Source organism: Lampetra planeri, chromosome 33, assembly GCF_965212315.1.
Source record: "Lampetra planeri chromosome 33, kcLamPlan1.2.h2, whole genome shotgun sequence".
Taxonomy (NCBI): domain Eukaryota; kingdom Metazoa; phylum Chordata; class Hyperoartia; order Petromyzontiformes; family Petromyzontidae; genus Lampetra; species Lampetra planeri.
Genome location: NC_136139.1, coordinates 7,990,644 through 8,006,889, shown reverse-complemented (window position 1 = coordinate 8,006,889; position 16,246 = coordinate 7,990,644). Strand labels below are relative to the sequence as shown.

Below are 16,246 nucleotides of genomic sequence, written 5' to 3'. Positions count from 1 at the left end.
TTTTCCATGAGCCCCAATCTGATATAATGCACCTGTGTATTTGTTTGCCTGGGGAGAAAAATTGGAATAATGCGATTTGATTTTTTAACTCATCAAATTTTTTTTACGTAATATTGTCATGCTGTAGTGATATTCATCATCTGAGCTAGAACCCTATTTAAAGCCAGTTAAGAGTTGAGTTTTAAAACTTTTCATTGACTTTGCAATTGGGTTTTAGTTACCATTTAAAATATTACATATTGAGAGTCCTTGAAAACACAAGAGCTTTTATCGTTGAATAAGCATGTTTGTGATTGCCACTGTTGACTCTATTAAGGTTACTTTAATATAGCATCATGTTCAATTATACACTACGGAGCAATTTAAGGAGCTTTTTGTAAAAAAAATTGTTTAAATTAAATTGGTATACACACCGTTTCATTATGAATAGAAGCTCTTGCAATTAATCCAAGTTTAAATTGGGATATATTACAAATTGACATCAACAAACTGAAATTGCCAAATTATGGTAGGCATCCTAAATGTTAATAAAAAAAATGTACATATTATTAAAAAAAACAAATGAAAAGCTATTAAATGCTATGGCTCTTTAATTGTTCACGATTTCAAACAAGTTAAAGTAAACTAAATGACACGTGTATAAATAAACATTTATATCTTTAACAAAAAGCCTGAAAAATCGGAACGTTTTATCATGATGCTGGCCCATTAATAGGTGCTTAAAACTCAACGGTGTGTCATCTATATATCTATTCAGCCTCTTTAGTAATTGCTTATTAACAACGCACTGTCGTGTGCAACTTGAATTGGAAGACAAATTAAAATCCAAACCAAAACAACGACGTTAAATTCAGCATGACTTACAATTAATCATATGAGCATTGGTGCATTATAATTTAAAAAGCAGGTTTATGTCAGTGAATGTTTAAACACGGTTACATCTGGCAGGGTTATGGGTAGCAGGAGTTATGCATGTTTACAGCTATAATGTTTAGGGTGGCGGAGTTACCTTTGTCGAGTAGCCAATCATCAACTACTCGGCCGAGCCGATATGGGATTCTCTGCCTGGCGAGCGCCAGGCGTTCGTTATCAATGTTACCTTTAAAGTTTAAAAACATATTTCATTGGTTAAAAAAAACCACATATGTCAAAGGTTAAAGGTTAAGACGTGAGTTAAGAGTTTACAAAAAGGTCATAGAAAATTACTTTTAAAAATGTTTAATGTCTGATACTCCAGGTTATTAAGGCATTTTTAGAAGAGGAACTTTTTTTTGGCAAATTTATGTTCATTTAACATGTTTTTGGGTCGTGTGAATGAATCACACATTAGTTGATTATTTAAAGTTTTAAACAGCATTCTGCCATTTTATATATATTTTTTTATCGAATCGTTAATTCTGTTTAGAAGAATGTTTTATTATTGTTCTTTCTACAACCTTTCTGTTTTTCTTCGCTTCAAGAACAAAGGGATTTTTTTTGACAAGTTCAGCGTTACAAACAATTGTTTACATGAAACATCACGACAGAGCACGTATTAATAAAAAAGGCTTAAACATTTGACATTTTAGAGACCTTATACACTTTTCAAATTAAAAGTAACACAGATGCACGGTGCCCGTTTAATCTACGAGTTAAACCATTTACTTTGAAGTTAAAGAGCACTTTCAACATGAGCACAACTCAAAATAAAATATGCCGTGCAAAGTCAATATACCAAACAGCCAGTTTGTGGATTACACAATCCTCTGCAACATGTTAAGGCATTGTAAAATGTTATTTGATCTGTTATTATTTATTTAGGAACGTCCTCGTAGTATTTGCTAAAAATGTGCTTATCGAGTTCTGTGAGTCATGGACGCTGGCGCGAATGTTAATGTATTACACATTGATGTTCATCACAATAACATTTCCATACACTTCACAATGTAAACACTCCTGCAATAATGATGCATGGCGAGAAAACATTAACAGATTATTTGTTTACTTGAGGACTGCTACATCTTCACCCCTTTATTGATGATACATTTTACTAAATACATTTAACCGTAACTGAAGGGACACACTAAGGCTGCAGAGAGAGAGACCAGTGGCAGCCTAGGACAGACTTTAAACGTGGGGGCTTGAATGAGGATATTTCATCAGCTGATCAGGGCAAGAGAGGTCAAGGGGCAGCCCTGCAATTGCTTGCTCAAGCCACTGTTAACGGATGGGCCTCCACTAGAGGGAACTCAAGAGGGGTATTTGGCCTACTCTTCCATGCTGGCCAGACGTCTTAGAACATATTGGAGTCCCCATACGTTCACCCCAAAATAGGCAACCTTCTTCTCTTTGACTAACTGCGGTGTAACCCATTTACACTACTAGATGGACAAAGGCGGTGGAGTTTAAGAAACTTGCACCATTGTTTCAACTGCCGCTTGTAATGTTTTGAAATGTTTGGCTAATTCCCTTTTCACTGGAAGTGTGGGTAGAAAATAGCGTACCTGGAGAAAAACCACACATACGAGGGGATAGCTATCAAACCTCAACACAGACTGCCGTTGTAATACTATCATTGTACCACCTTGGGCAAATGCTATAAATGATTAATTTACTGGAAAAAAGCTTCATACTCTTAGGTTTTTTCGGTAAAGTCACGTAGGTAAGAATAAATAATAAAAATAATATAAATAAAATAATGTGATTTTTTTAATTTTATTTCTATTATTAGTATTATTTATTTTTACCTACGTGACTTTACCGAAAAAACCTGAGAGTATGAATCCTTGCAGTCACGAAAGCTTCAAATCTAAAAATCTTCATGACTCTCTGTATATTAAAGGAAATTATATGCAATAGAAATGTATGCTATTCATCAAAATACTTCTGAAAACTATGATAAATTACTTTTTATATCTTTGGGGTGGAGTGATGGTGCAATAGTTTGCACATTTGCACTTTTAATCACGACGACCCGAGTTCGATTCATGGGCCAAGGCTACCATCATTAGTGAGTGATATGATCAGTATCGGTCCTGACCCCCAATGTCAACGACCTTTACTGACCAGCGTAGTGAAGTATGGTCAAACAGTCCCCATGATCGAAACTGCATGGCGAAGCCTTCATCCAACAGTAGCTTGCCAAAGGTCTGTACATTATTAATGGTAATCAAACTGTCAAAATGCTTTCTAAAACAATTTTTCTAAAAATGATGCTTACACGTTGCTAATGTGATATTTTTTTTTTAAATTAAAATCGAAAGTGGAATATTCTGGGCTGCACTTTACATTTGGCTTATAATGTGCAATACATATTTGCTTGTTTCCTGAGCCTACCATAAACACTATAAATGAAGACATGGAAGAGAAAATGTTCAGGCATGTTATTCAATAGGGATTGAAAATGTCATTTTTGAATATTAATTAAAATTCTTACTGGCCTTAAGCCACAAGCTTTGCTCAGTTTGTAATTCTTGGAGCTAAAAAAAAATACAATTATAATTTTTTTTATGGTTAGCAGTGTTGATTAGCATTTTTTTAACTTGCATCTGCTGAGCCTAAGACATTAAGTTTATGACTGCCACTGGGTATGTCGTAATAACTTTTATTTCAAAGACAGATTAGGCCGGAGTGGAAGATTGTTCATGTTGGAAGGAAAATGAAGATAAAATAATTGCTTGTAAATATGCAACATCAATAACGACCATTCTTTGATGTTTTTGTCGAGAATATAACATTTACATGTACAAAAACTTGATTGGAGCGATATTTACTTTGTACTGAATTATCAAGGCTGCAATGTTGGTTACATTATAACCCTCATCCTCAGCTTCAGGAGCCAATGTATCGTGTAGGTAAATGTGAAAGTGCAGCCCCCATAATGCCCTGTTCACGCCACTGATGACAGATGGGCCTCCGCCAGAAAAAGTTCTGAGAGCCCCTCTCGGGGGTAATTTGGCCTACTCTTCCTCACTGGCCAGACGTCTCGGAAGAGGAGGGAGTACCCACAGTTGAAGGTATATTTACACAATGTATTAAATTGAGGCTTCTTAATTCAGTGAATTAGTCGGCACTCTGAATATTAAAGTTTTAGAGGCTATTTAATCACGGTCAAGTATCAGCGACAAAAAAAAATGTTTAAATCAATTGCCTACATAATATGTTGCAGACACTTCAGGAAAGTTTCGTATACAATGGTGCAGTAATTTGACAAAGTAATAGTTAACAGTGCACACAGTAGTTAAGTAACTGCAGTAGGGAAATCTATTTTACGGAGAGGAAAATATGCAAATGTTATAATCTTTAAAACGGCCCGAACAAGTAAAGTGTGCATGCGTATATATGACGGTGTGTGCATGTATTTTCATGCTTGTGTGCGTGTCTGAATGTAATTACATCTTTGTGTGCGTTCATAAAAAAAATATCATAGTCTTAGGAGTTCATATGAATGGCCCATTTGGCAAAAACAAATGGTCTCCTTAATAAAAGTGCGTTCAATCAAAACGCATGTGACAAGGACAAAATGGCCGCCTGGCTTTTGAAGCAGACAATATCAGCGATTGAAAAAAAAATAACAGTTTGGTATAAAAACATATTTCTAATTTAAAAAAAAGACATTGTTAGTTAACAAGTAATATTCCGAATGTGCATTATAGTTTGTTAAATGACACTGCATGAGGTGTATTGGAATGTTAAGCTATGTTTTATTAAATTTATGCATGACCCTTCAAAGTGGTTACATCAAAAACTAAATCAAACTTTAATCTCTGCAGACTTACAAGCACGCTGTTTTACGATCAGAAAGTTTCAACGCATTTGTCAACACCTGCCCTGAAAGGTAAACCAATGTATAATAGGCACAACGAAATCTCGACTTGTTATTTTTTATTGTTATTTTCTTTGAACCTATCAACGTGACTTTACCGAAAGACCAAAGAATGTGGGCACAACTGTGGTGCGGTGGCCCTTGATCGGAGCACACAGGGAAGTGTCGTTTACAGATATGTCCAGTGTTGTTGGCACTCATGCACCCCTGCCAATCAAGTATGACGACAATTATTTCAGTCTCCATTTCTTCATCTAGCCAGGAAAGTCACACTGAGGCGAAAAGACTAATTTTTCAGGAGTTTTTAGTGGAACAAAAACATTTCACCAATTGTTCTATAATCAAACACAAAAAGCATAGCACGTGTAGCCACACGTGCTACGGGCTGCTGCCATGATCATCGTGCTAACTATTTTTTTTTATCCCTTTTCATTGAAAGCTGCCCTTTAAAGCCAACAACCTGTGAAATATGTTATTAAAATCTGAGGCGAGCGCAGCTGAGCCTGGAATAAACCGTGGCCTTAAGATCGCCCATTCCTGTGCGTGTGTTGCCTGGTGGACTTGCACTCATGATGGCCACTAAAGACATTTTTTACTTTGAGAGTTCGCTTTCTTGAACCGTATAGCTCTCCTCGTTGCGTTTGGCTGACTAAAATTAAAACCCCCAATCCTTTTGGATATGATCTAAGGTGGTGTTCTTTTCTATTTTCATTTCGTGGTCAATTTTTTTGTAATTTTCATCCAGATTGCACTATCGGTGTCATGCAATGAGACAAAGTATCCATTCGGATCTCTCAAAGGGCAGTGCAACCCTACGCATTAAAGAACGGGTCTACACAAGTGGATATCACAGCGCTATCTCTGAGATCCCTCCGAGTGACCTCTGCGCCACATGCAGCACGTTTGCACCCATTCTGCACATGGTGGTCAAAGCGATATTTTCATTGTCAGTGCTGAAATGCAGACAAATTAAGTGCAAACCCGAATATAATGTGATGGCTTTTTTTGTGCAGTCATTGGTGACTGGGCTAAGACCATTAACTAATTACACTTGAGAACCCAGTTATAATCGCCAGCTTTCTTAATACCATAACATTCATGTTACATGTCTCTCAAAGCTGGAGGAAATGCCTTTACATTTTTTCAAGACAAATGCCACCTATTGTTTTCAGTAATGTATGTATTATGAAAACTTGATATATATGTTTTCATCATGCAAGCGTTCAGGGTCAACTTGAAATGGAATACATTTTGATCTCACCACAAGGTTTTGACTATTTGTCCTTTAAACACATATTTCCATCCGTATAAAGAATCCCCACCCTCCCTTAAAAAAAAAATATATAACATGCATACGAATATTATTGTACACGCAGCATGTGAGTGCATTTGCTAAGAGCACATTTTTTTAGGTCACCATTTACTACGACCATCGCAAGGTGGAGGGTTTGTGCAGCTTAAACAAATCCTTGTTGTTGTTGTTGTTTTTGGTATCGACAAGGACATGGTGAGAAAACACATTCACCGTTATTCACTGACGCATACGCACGCCCTCCCCACAGCTCCCTCTGTGTGTCCATACATCACAGCTCTGCTCCATGCCGGAACAATACAAAACAAAAAAACCGACTCCTGAAAATCGAACCAAAAAATTAAATGAATCAAATTCTCCTTATTTATTTCGACATATGAATTCAAAAGTTGACCTGTCAAATGCGATGACACGTTTTTTTTCTTCTTCCTAAGAGTGATTAACGGTGACTTGGTGGACTATTAGGATCAGACAAGTGTCACGAGGCGTCTTTTGCAATTTTACGCATGGTCAAGTGTCTGGAACATTTATCCTGTGCCATGGGCTGATGGAAAGACGTTTTGTCTTGCTTCATGCGCCCTCTTGCTGAGCGTAAACGTGATCGGTGAGTGAAGGGCTTTACAATTACGCCACAGCTCCAAAACATTTACCATGACTGCTCTCCGCCGTGCCTACCAGCTGTTTGACTCAAATCATCGCCTGTCAGCTGGTGATCCTGCACATGCACAACGACACTTGTATAAACTTTCATATACGTCACCTATATTCGGATACTAAAATTCAATTTTGGATGTCATCATCATCATCATCATCGATCGTTAGCCATGCTCTGTCAACTGCTGGATAAAGGACCTCTCCAAAGGGCCGCTATAGCTCACCATCTTGCGATGCAACGGGGTCTCTTACACGCCGATTTCATCGCCCCACCTCTGCGGCTAATGACCTGACTTCTTCTCCATCGTTAAGTCTTCACCACCGTGACCAACATCCCTTAGAGCGATGATTTATGCCCAAGCTCGTTTAAGAGTTACTAAATGTTAAATGAATGAAATCTCAAACTTGTGTATTTTCTCTATTCTACATGTTGCTCTTCCTCTCTCTCTCGGCGTGCACCTCTCTGCATTTTTTAGCTTTTGTCCAAAAATTTCACGAAACAACTGCTGGTAAACTGCCAGAGGAAGATAACTTTAAAAAACACATCGGAGCGTGTGTACCTAGGGCAGTTACTCAAGATGCAACGTGGGGTCAACATTATGAAATAAATAGGTGGATGAAAGCCAATGTGAACAGTTAATATAAATAAAACCTAGCGAGACATATGGATCAGAAAAAAATGTAATGTGAATAAAAAAAAAATCGCCATTATTTGTTTTGCTTATATTGCATATGTGTGCTTTTTTATAATAAAGTTAAACTTAAAAACAATTTTTTTTTACCAGGGAAGGTCCACTGAGCTGCATAGCTCTTTGTCAGAGTCAACCTGGACACAAATGATAGCTCAACAAAGTGGATTATCACGTGGAAATGTACAGCAGTCAAATACCCTAAACGCACGATTCTAAATGTGGAGGGAAAAACCAGAGGACCCCGAGAAAAATCCAGGCGACCACGGGAAGAGAGACACTGCAAAGTCCAAATATACAGCAGGCGTCAAGGTCGGGATTGAACCCACGACCTCCTGCGTACCAGATGAGGGAATTAAGATCTTGCCACCCCTATGGAGAGAGAAAAAAACACACGCAAGGCCGAATCAAAAGTAATGGACAAAAGCTATTGTGGCCTCATTATGTTACAATAAACGAGGGATGTGTAATTGTGTGAGCCAAATTGCAGTCCTTAGCAGTTAATCTTTACTTATCTACTAAGTCCCATACAATGAGAGGCAAATTAATGAACAGTTTTCCCTAAAAATAATAAGTAAAGCTAACAAGGTTTTGATGATATCTAGCTTTCATCTAAAAATGTAGTCAATCGTAAACTTTTCCATGTTGCTTCATGCAGACATTCATGGACATCCACAGTGTTTCTAAATAACAGAAATAAATGAAGAGGCTCTGACAAAAACACAGACAATGGTGCAATAGTAAATCAGAAGGTTACAGAGCTTCTCTCAACTCCTAAACGAAGACATCAATAACTAACATCTCAAATCTCCGTGATATTCTTAATCCAGCAGGACCTCCAACCGTCACCACCACATCTCCCCAATCCATCACTTCCTTGCCCCACAATGCAGCTGAGACAATCATATAGGCCTTCACCAACCTCTTCTTGCCTGCTGTTCCCACTGTCAGGAATTCCCTTATGCATGTATGTTGAACTTCCTTCGCACCATACGTAGCCAAGCGTGCGAATGCACATGGGTGACTCCATCTCTCTGTTCAAATCCAGACTTAAGACCTTTCTTTTCTCCTCTGTCTATGACTGACCGTTTCCATCAATCCACGTGTCCTATTCAGCACAGAAAGTATGTTCCCCAGTACTTTCATTGATCATGTATAATGCACGTGTTTTCCTACCTGTACGGGGGTTTTATATGTGGTTGCATATAGATGCTTCGTAAATTGAAATTGCATTGTAATCATAATCGTTATATTTTTTCACATCTCTTTGTAAATCCACGGCTGGATAAAAGCCTCACTTATCTACCACTATCTCTCTCAATCCTGCAATGCAACTCTGCCAGTGATGTGCTTGACACAATTCCTCAACGTGCAATATTTTATCCCATCTGCACCAATGTGCCATTGAAAATGACTATAGTTTTTTTTACATTTATATTATTTGTGCAATGCATCAACTGTGCAGGGCATTCAATCCACAATAAACTGAGCACTGGTATAGCCAGAGCCGATGTAATGAATGGCCATTTTATAAAATTGTGGTTTTTTTCATGATGAACTCAAGCGACTTACAACTGAACTCAATGTCCTACCCACTCTGTGTTTATTCCCTCTCTTTCAGCTCGGGACATGTCAGCCACATGTCTGAGACAATTGGGACTATTCAGCATGACCCTAAAAGTCACACAATGGACAGATATCATGCCTTGCCATCATTGATTTACGATCCATTAAACTTGTTATTTTTTTTCCTCCCAAAAAATCAATGCAATGTGTTGCTTGGAGAAAGGACTGTAATGTCACTTGCTTGTTATGTGGCTATCAGCAGTTGAGTTGATCGCACATCTGGTTCATTAGAAATAATTACCATTCGTAAACATTACAGCGAAAGAAGAGATTCATCGGCATATGGCACCATGGACATCAATTGTTGGTGATCATTTCAATGGCTTCTGCTGTAACAATAGATCTCTGCATTTATGAAGAGGAACAATAAAGAAGGGGCCTAGTGAAATGTGGAAAATAAACTTGCTTGTTTACAACGGAACAAGGCCAATAGTGTTTTCAAACTCTTAACTCACTTCTTATTTGCAAGTGACTTCATTCAGCACGTTTTCAGGAAGCATAGTTTAATAATTGGGGTTATGAAAGAAAAAAAATTACGTAAAAAAATCAGACATTACAGCCATTGTTATTCGACCAATAGTAATTTAGCTATACGTATGACTTACTGTATACCTACATTTTTAAATCCACTGATTTTTGCGCTGAAATGAAATTTAAATCAAGCACGCCAAACACTGATTGGCCAAGTTCTGACGAATTATACAAAATAAAAACTGAATAGTGAACGATTAGTTGATTTTTCATTTGTTTCTGTGCTGAGACAGTAATCAGTCTAGACTCATCAACCATGGCAATGATACAATTGAGCCTGATTTTACTGAGACAACAATTTCCATAAAACGAATTCTGCACTTATATTCATTGCACTCTGTGATTAATGTTGTTATCGTGGCCCTGAGGAGCCAAAGCCTATTTAAGAGTCTATTTTAGATTAAAGCCGACTTTTGCTGGTTTGGCCAAGATATTTTCACAAAATTGGAACTCAGATTGCTCATTAGGAAATGGGTATGAATGTATACAGGAATAGCTACATCAGGTTTTTGATAAAGAGCAGTACAGTATGATATATTGTATTCCAATTCTTGGCAAGCCTCAGTAGCCAATTACTTTGTACCATCTGTTAATGAACGTATGTTGTTAATTATCATATGCATGCTTCAGGCACAATTTATCCTTATTAATTTATTTTCAATCTAAACTTTGCTTTTAAGACTTGCCAATAAGCCACTTCTTACTATTTTAAAGCAGCTCACTTTGTACTTTTGTTTTCATGAAAAGAGCTGTCGCCCAATGATTCAATTTGTTTCATGATTGTCGAGGGCCGATACATTTATTCGACAACCAAAATGTAGCAAATCCTAGGACACGTCATTCCGAGCATGCGGGCACTGATTGTCAAGAGAATTAGCTCATCAATATTTTTTCGAGCCATAAGCAATTACTTTCCAGCATGTGGCCTTCTTATTAAACCATACGTTTAAGGCACGTGCGGACACCCACTGCTACGGTAACGTTTTCCCCATGTTTAACTGTTGCGCCTACCAGTCCAATATGTACTGAACGGTGGATCGGCGTGAATGCTATCGCGATCTTTAAATGTTTATTGGAACGAAATCCGACGGGCAGCCGATCGCAGTAAATAAAAACGTGGCCTTGGGACACTGGTGAAAAAAACCCATCGCGTTAAAATGAGCTCATTGTCATTTCAAAACTGTCCTTAAGCGATTTAGCATAAGTGACATTTTGAAGGAAAAAAAAGGAAGGTGAATGGGTTAAGTGCCTATGGGAGACCTACCGCAATAAAAAAAAAACAACACTGCCTTCGTTTGACTTCCATCTAATATGAATTGCTCCAGGTGGTAAAATGAGACGTTAAAATGAGGTCACATTGCAGATTACTATTCCTTTACTGTGAGTTGTTTTTACAAGCACCGTGTGGTTTGGGAGCGCGTTCACCTGGAGGGAAGAAAAGGAGCTCAGCTAATTAAAGCTGTTTGTAACGTACCAATTCATCGGGTGTGTTTACCTTAAAGCAAATTGTCTCATCATGAACACCGTACCAAACACAGGTGCTGGGAACATTCCAAAGCAAATAACCGATATTTTGTGCGTTTGTCACGCTTAAGCACACCGATGATACCACCGTCACCTTTATTTACGTCCAGGTTACTGGAGGTTCGGTTTCGATGCACCATCTCTTATTCGAGGGAGATGTGGCGAGATGCGGGGAATTCTCGTCAGGGCAGAAATGAAATAAAAATGCCCTGCGTTGAGAGAACAGCGCTGTCTGCAGCGGTGGATCAGAAACTGGGTCATGCACAATTCCTCATGTGGTGTATAAACCCAGACCGCTGTGGGCTGCGGGCCCCCACCTCTGCCAAGCATGCATTCACGCTCGCGATGATTCCCTATCTCTGTTATTTCCAACATTTTATGCCACCGTCGTTTCACACCGCTTTTTTCTCCCCAATAATAAAAATAATAATGCCTTGCTCGACGCGCGAAGTGCATTTCATGGTTGAGATGGATAACAAGAAAATGCTTGTGACCCTTATCGGCGCTGCATAGAAGGTGAAAGCTTATCACGTTCCTGTGTGTGTGTGTCTGAGCCGGCACGGCTATCAGAAACATTGTTATATGTAGATATATGCGTGAAACTGTAACTGCAGACCTGCAATGCTCCCATTCTCGACAAATCCAGCAACTGCGGTCCCCGCAAGGCCAGATTACAGGTGAGAGCAATCTAACCCAGTATTATCTGTTTCAAAAAGCCATTTTGTTTACCCGGCAAAGCGGAAGAGGAATTGTGGGCACACCCGAGTTCGAGGCTGGGGGTCATTGTCGCCAAGGTCGTTATTTATTTATGAAATCTACTTCCAAATGAATAAACAAAATGTAAGTCATTCTTGCAAAACTATTATCTGGGCCTGAAAGAAGATTGGATTTGAATGTGATATGTTAACAAAAGCGGGCCAACGGAAAAAGGAAAACCACATTTCTCAATGTCTGAACAGACCAATAAATTGGAATCGGGGGGATTTTTTTTATGACTTCATAAATTAAGGGGCCAAGGGCGTAAATTGTATTTATTATTTATTACTTATTTTGATTTATTTATCGCGAAGGGTAAAGGTTTTGCCATTCATACAAAACGCATATTGCTCGCGAGGTGTTAGAGGGAACTGCTTCTGCACATGGTGAACATAAGATTTTAAATAAATCTCCAGCGAACACATCGCAAGGTTTGCAACACTGGCTTTTCAATCCAGAGTTCGATTTCATCTTCCGGAGTGGCAGGCTGCGCGTGGTGGGGTAAAAGTGTGGGCATGCCTGCTCCTTCTGACACGCCTGGCCAACATGGAAGAGTCGACCAAATACCCTACACAGAGTGTGGCTCTAGCGGAGGCCCTTCCACCAGCAGTGGCGTGAGAAAGCAATTTGCAAGGCCCGCAACTTTGACCTTTTAAACACCGTAAACTTGGCGGGACCATCCTATAAAAGAGTCCTGAGACTCAGTTCATGTTTCCTGGGTAAACAAGTGTAATAACAATAATAATCATTCTAGATTTGAAGTTTTCGTGACTGCAAGGATCCATACTCTTTGGTTCTTTCTGTTACCAGCAGCTCTTTTACCTATTTCAGCAACTGCTTTTTGCTGTGGTTGTCCCACCTGATGACGGACGCTTGTGTTGTGTCCAAAACGTCGTGATTTAATTTCCTTTCTTTTCTTTACCTATGTGACTTTACCGAAAGAACCAAAGAGTAATAATAATATACCATCAGCCATAAAACCAAGTCCATGGAAAGAGTCGTACATTAACAAAGCAATAACGTGCTACTGACGGAAGAAAAGGGGATTCCGGCACTCAGAACGAATGACCTTGTGCGCTCAATACAACAGTCTCAGTGGGTGCACAGTGCCAAGCTATGGGATACCATGAGGTGATATGCTAATGCAATAAACATTTAGGTAATTGCTCAAACCTTTATAGTTTTATTTTTAACTCACCAAACAAGAACTGAAAAGCCTGCAGGTCATCCTGTCACTTCAACTCACGATCCCAAGATTTACTGTTTAAGCAACAACTTCTTCTAAAGCAGTTCTAGCTGGCAAAAAAAATAGATGTCACGATAATACCAATTGGGCCCTCATTGGTAAATAAAGTTTTTTCCCATATGCACCATCACTTATTCAACCTGACAAGATTAATTCTAGATTTGAAGCTTTCGTGACTGCAAGGATTCATACTCTTTGGTTTTTTTCGGTAAAGTCACGTAGGTAAAAAAAATGAAAACAACTAAATTAAATCACGACGCTTGTGTTGCGCCCGAAACGTCGTGATTTTATTTAGTTTTCATTTATTTTATTTCATTTTTTACTGACAAGATTAATTGGTTGCACGTTACATTCAGATGTTCAAACACTATGTGAATACACTAATAAATACACGCATAACCACCCCTACGTGTATGAAGAAGTATATGTATGTGAGGCAGTGGAGGCAGAGTGGTTAGCACATTGCACTCTGAATCTGGCGACCTGAATTCTATTCCTGACTCATGTTAGTGCGCGAGTGTTATTCTGAACCGGTTCTAGGCCCTCCCTCCCTTTCATCAACCTGCGCTGACCATTGTGGTGAAGCTTGGTCAGACAGAGGGCTTAACATAAAATACAAATTCATTGACAACCACTTTTAACTAGCGGTGAGTGACTGTAATACGCTATGCCGATTAAACAATGTGCATTGAAACAATCCTGAAATTGTTTCAAACTAGGAATGAATTTTCCTAATGATGCGCATTGATGTCTCGTTTTACCTCAGTGCGTGATATCACATGGACGTACATTTGTTATAGATGAATACGCTGCACTGTCCACAAGTAATTAAAGTGACTTTGCAAATATTCCCTAAATAATACATCAAGTCCACCCCAAAGAGTCTGAAAATCTTCTTAAAATGTTGTGTCCATACCATTATCCTCATTTTTGATTTAAATAAGACCTTCCTCTTTTTTACAAGTAAAAGTTAACTGAAATAAGCTTTGTATTATTCATGTTTTCATGCTATACATTCCAAGCTTTGTATTTACTAATTTAACATTATATCAGCTTTTACATTACGCACTACTAGTGTGAGCTTGCAACGTTATGTTAAAAGGAAATTAATATACAAAATGCATTGTTAATGGTAACATGAATTTATAATATGAATATATTCTGCAAATGTGAATATTGAAATTTACAATTATTTTCCCGTTAAAGTCATTCAGGATTAACCACAAATCGGCCAAACGAATTCGCATTTTAGAGCCAGTGGGTAAAAAGTAAAAAAAAGTAATCATCAAAACCGCGACTCCATAATAATGACTCTGACAAATAACATGTTGCTCGGATGGATATGTGTGATCTAATTCAACCGGAATCCACGCACAGGCACGGCACGGCACGGCAAAAGGTCACAGCACAAACACGGCGAAGCAATAACGGGCGCGAAGCCAAGGGGGGGGGGGGGTCCTACCTGACGGGTAGCGCTCGTTTATTGGGTGGTTGTCCAGCTGCAAGGTACAATTGCCGCCGTTGCGGGAAAACCGTGCCACGTGGTAATTCCCATCGTTCACCGCGACGTTCGTCTCATTCACGGAGATGTCTTCCGTGCCCACGTTAAAGGTCACGCCTACTTTGCCTTGCTTCTGCAACGGGTAAAAAGGAAACAAAGGGAAAAAAACACACACAAGGAAGAAAAATCGCGCGCGTGAGCAGATTCCGTAACGCTTTCCGACGCAGGTGCCCGCCCTCGGAAGTTTCGCGTTTATTTTGTTTAATCGACAGAGAGCTCAGGAGACCAGAACAGTCTCATTCGCGAGGCTGACCTGCCCCACGAAAATGACAAAAGCATTCAAATCAAATAAAGAACCACAGTGAATCAAATAGAGATCAGATAAACAAATATTGCAGAATAAAATCGGAGCAAGAATAACCGTGTAACAGGACGATTCCAAGATACAACACAAACATAAATCAACATGAAGAAAAAAAAACAAACGTATTTAATTAGTCATAATAACCTCGCATTTCGAGTCCCACAGCGGCATGAAGGCGCACGGCGTGTGACATTGTGAGATGACGCCACATCGGCGCCAGAGTGCAAGCTTTGTGATGATGCAGGGTGCATGCTTTGTGATGTCATCGCCTTGGCTGACAAGGCTTATCTTGAGACGAGGCTCAAAAGAAAGCTGTCTCTGGTGTGGACCAATCAGTTTCAAGGACAATGCATATATTGTCAGAGTATGTTTTTTTTTGCATTCTGACCACAAGTATTGTGGTTAATGCAGACATGATTCCTTGTAAAAGGTTTCAGTTTGGTGTTTTAACATCATAACGCCTGTTTTGTTGCCAGAAAAAAGTGGAAAAACCTATCATCATATTTTGGTACTGGCAAAGGAGATCCCATGATGTAGATTCTCGCTCCGAGCTCTCATTACTCCGATAGTGCATTGTCTTTGGGCTGTACGCCTTTTGACGTCCTCTGGTCTAACACCGTTTGAGACGAGGCTCAAAAGAAAGCTGTCTCTGGTGTGGACCAATCAGTTTCAAGGACAATGTATATACTATCAGAGTTTGTTTTTTGTTTGCATTCTGACCACAAGTATAGTGGTTAATGCAGACATGATTCCTTGTAAAAGGTTTCAGTTTGGTATTCGAACATCTTAACACAGCTGTTTTGTTGCCAGAAAAAAGGGCAAAACCTATTCCCAAGGCTTATCTTTTTAGTGCCAGTTTTCAATCGCCAAACTTTGCACATCCCTTTGATTAATTTAGCCAATTTTCTCTTGGCTAAGTCCTGCGTAGCAACACAACTTTATACTGATATTGAGTTTACAGTGGATCATCTTTACAGGAGTTCGTATGATCCCCCTCCCCCCCTTTACAAACAGACGGAGGGAGATAAAGCAATTGCAGAAAGCTTGTGGAGCACCCATGTTTCATGCGTCCCCCCCCCTACCTTGTTTTAATTAAAGTGCTTTCACAAAGAAACATTTGGGTGCAGCCAACTGTGCAGTTCATTCGGTAATGCGATGGCAGTGCTTCCACATCAGTAATGGAACACCTGTGCACGGTGAATGTTCTTGATTATGCATTTCAGAGGAATCCCACGGACA

At 39.1% G+C, this 16,246-nt stretch overlaps 1 protein-coding gene across 3 annotated transcripts in view; it reads right to left on the bottom strand.

Moving 5' to 3' along the window:
* The window catches only part of LOC144729733 (neurexin-1-like), a 379,724-nt gene that overhangs the window by 53,384 nt on the left and 310,094 nt on the right, over positions 1-16,246 (bottom strand). For all 3 annotated transcript variants that reach the window (XM_078610192.1, XM_078610189.1, XM_078610193.1), the window contains 2 exons: positions 14,605-14,776; positions 1,010-1,099 (listed from right to left, as the gene is read on the bottom strand). In XM_078610192.1, the coding sequence (XP_078466318.1) occupies positions 1,010-1,099; positions 14,605-14,776 (262 nt within the window). The remainder of the gene's footprint in view (positions 1-1,009; positions 1,100-14,604; positions 14,777-16,246) is intronic.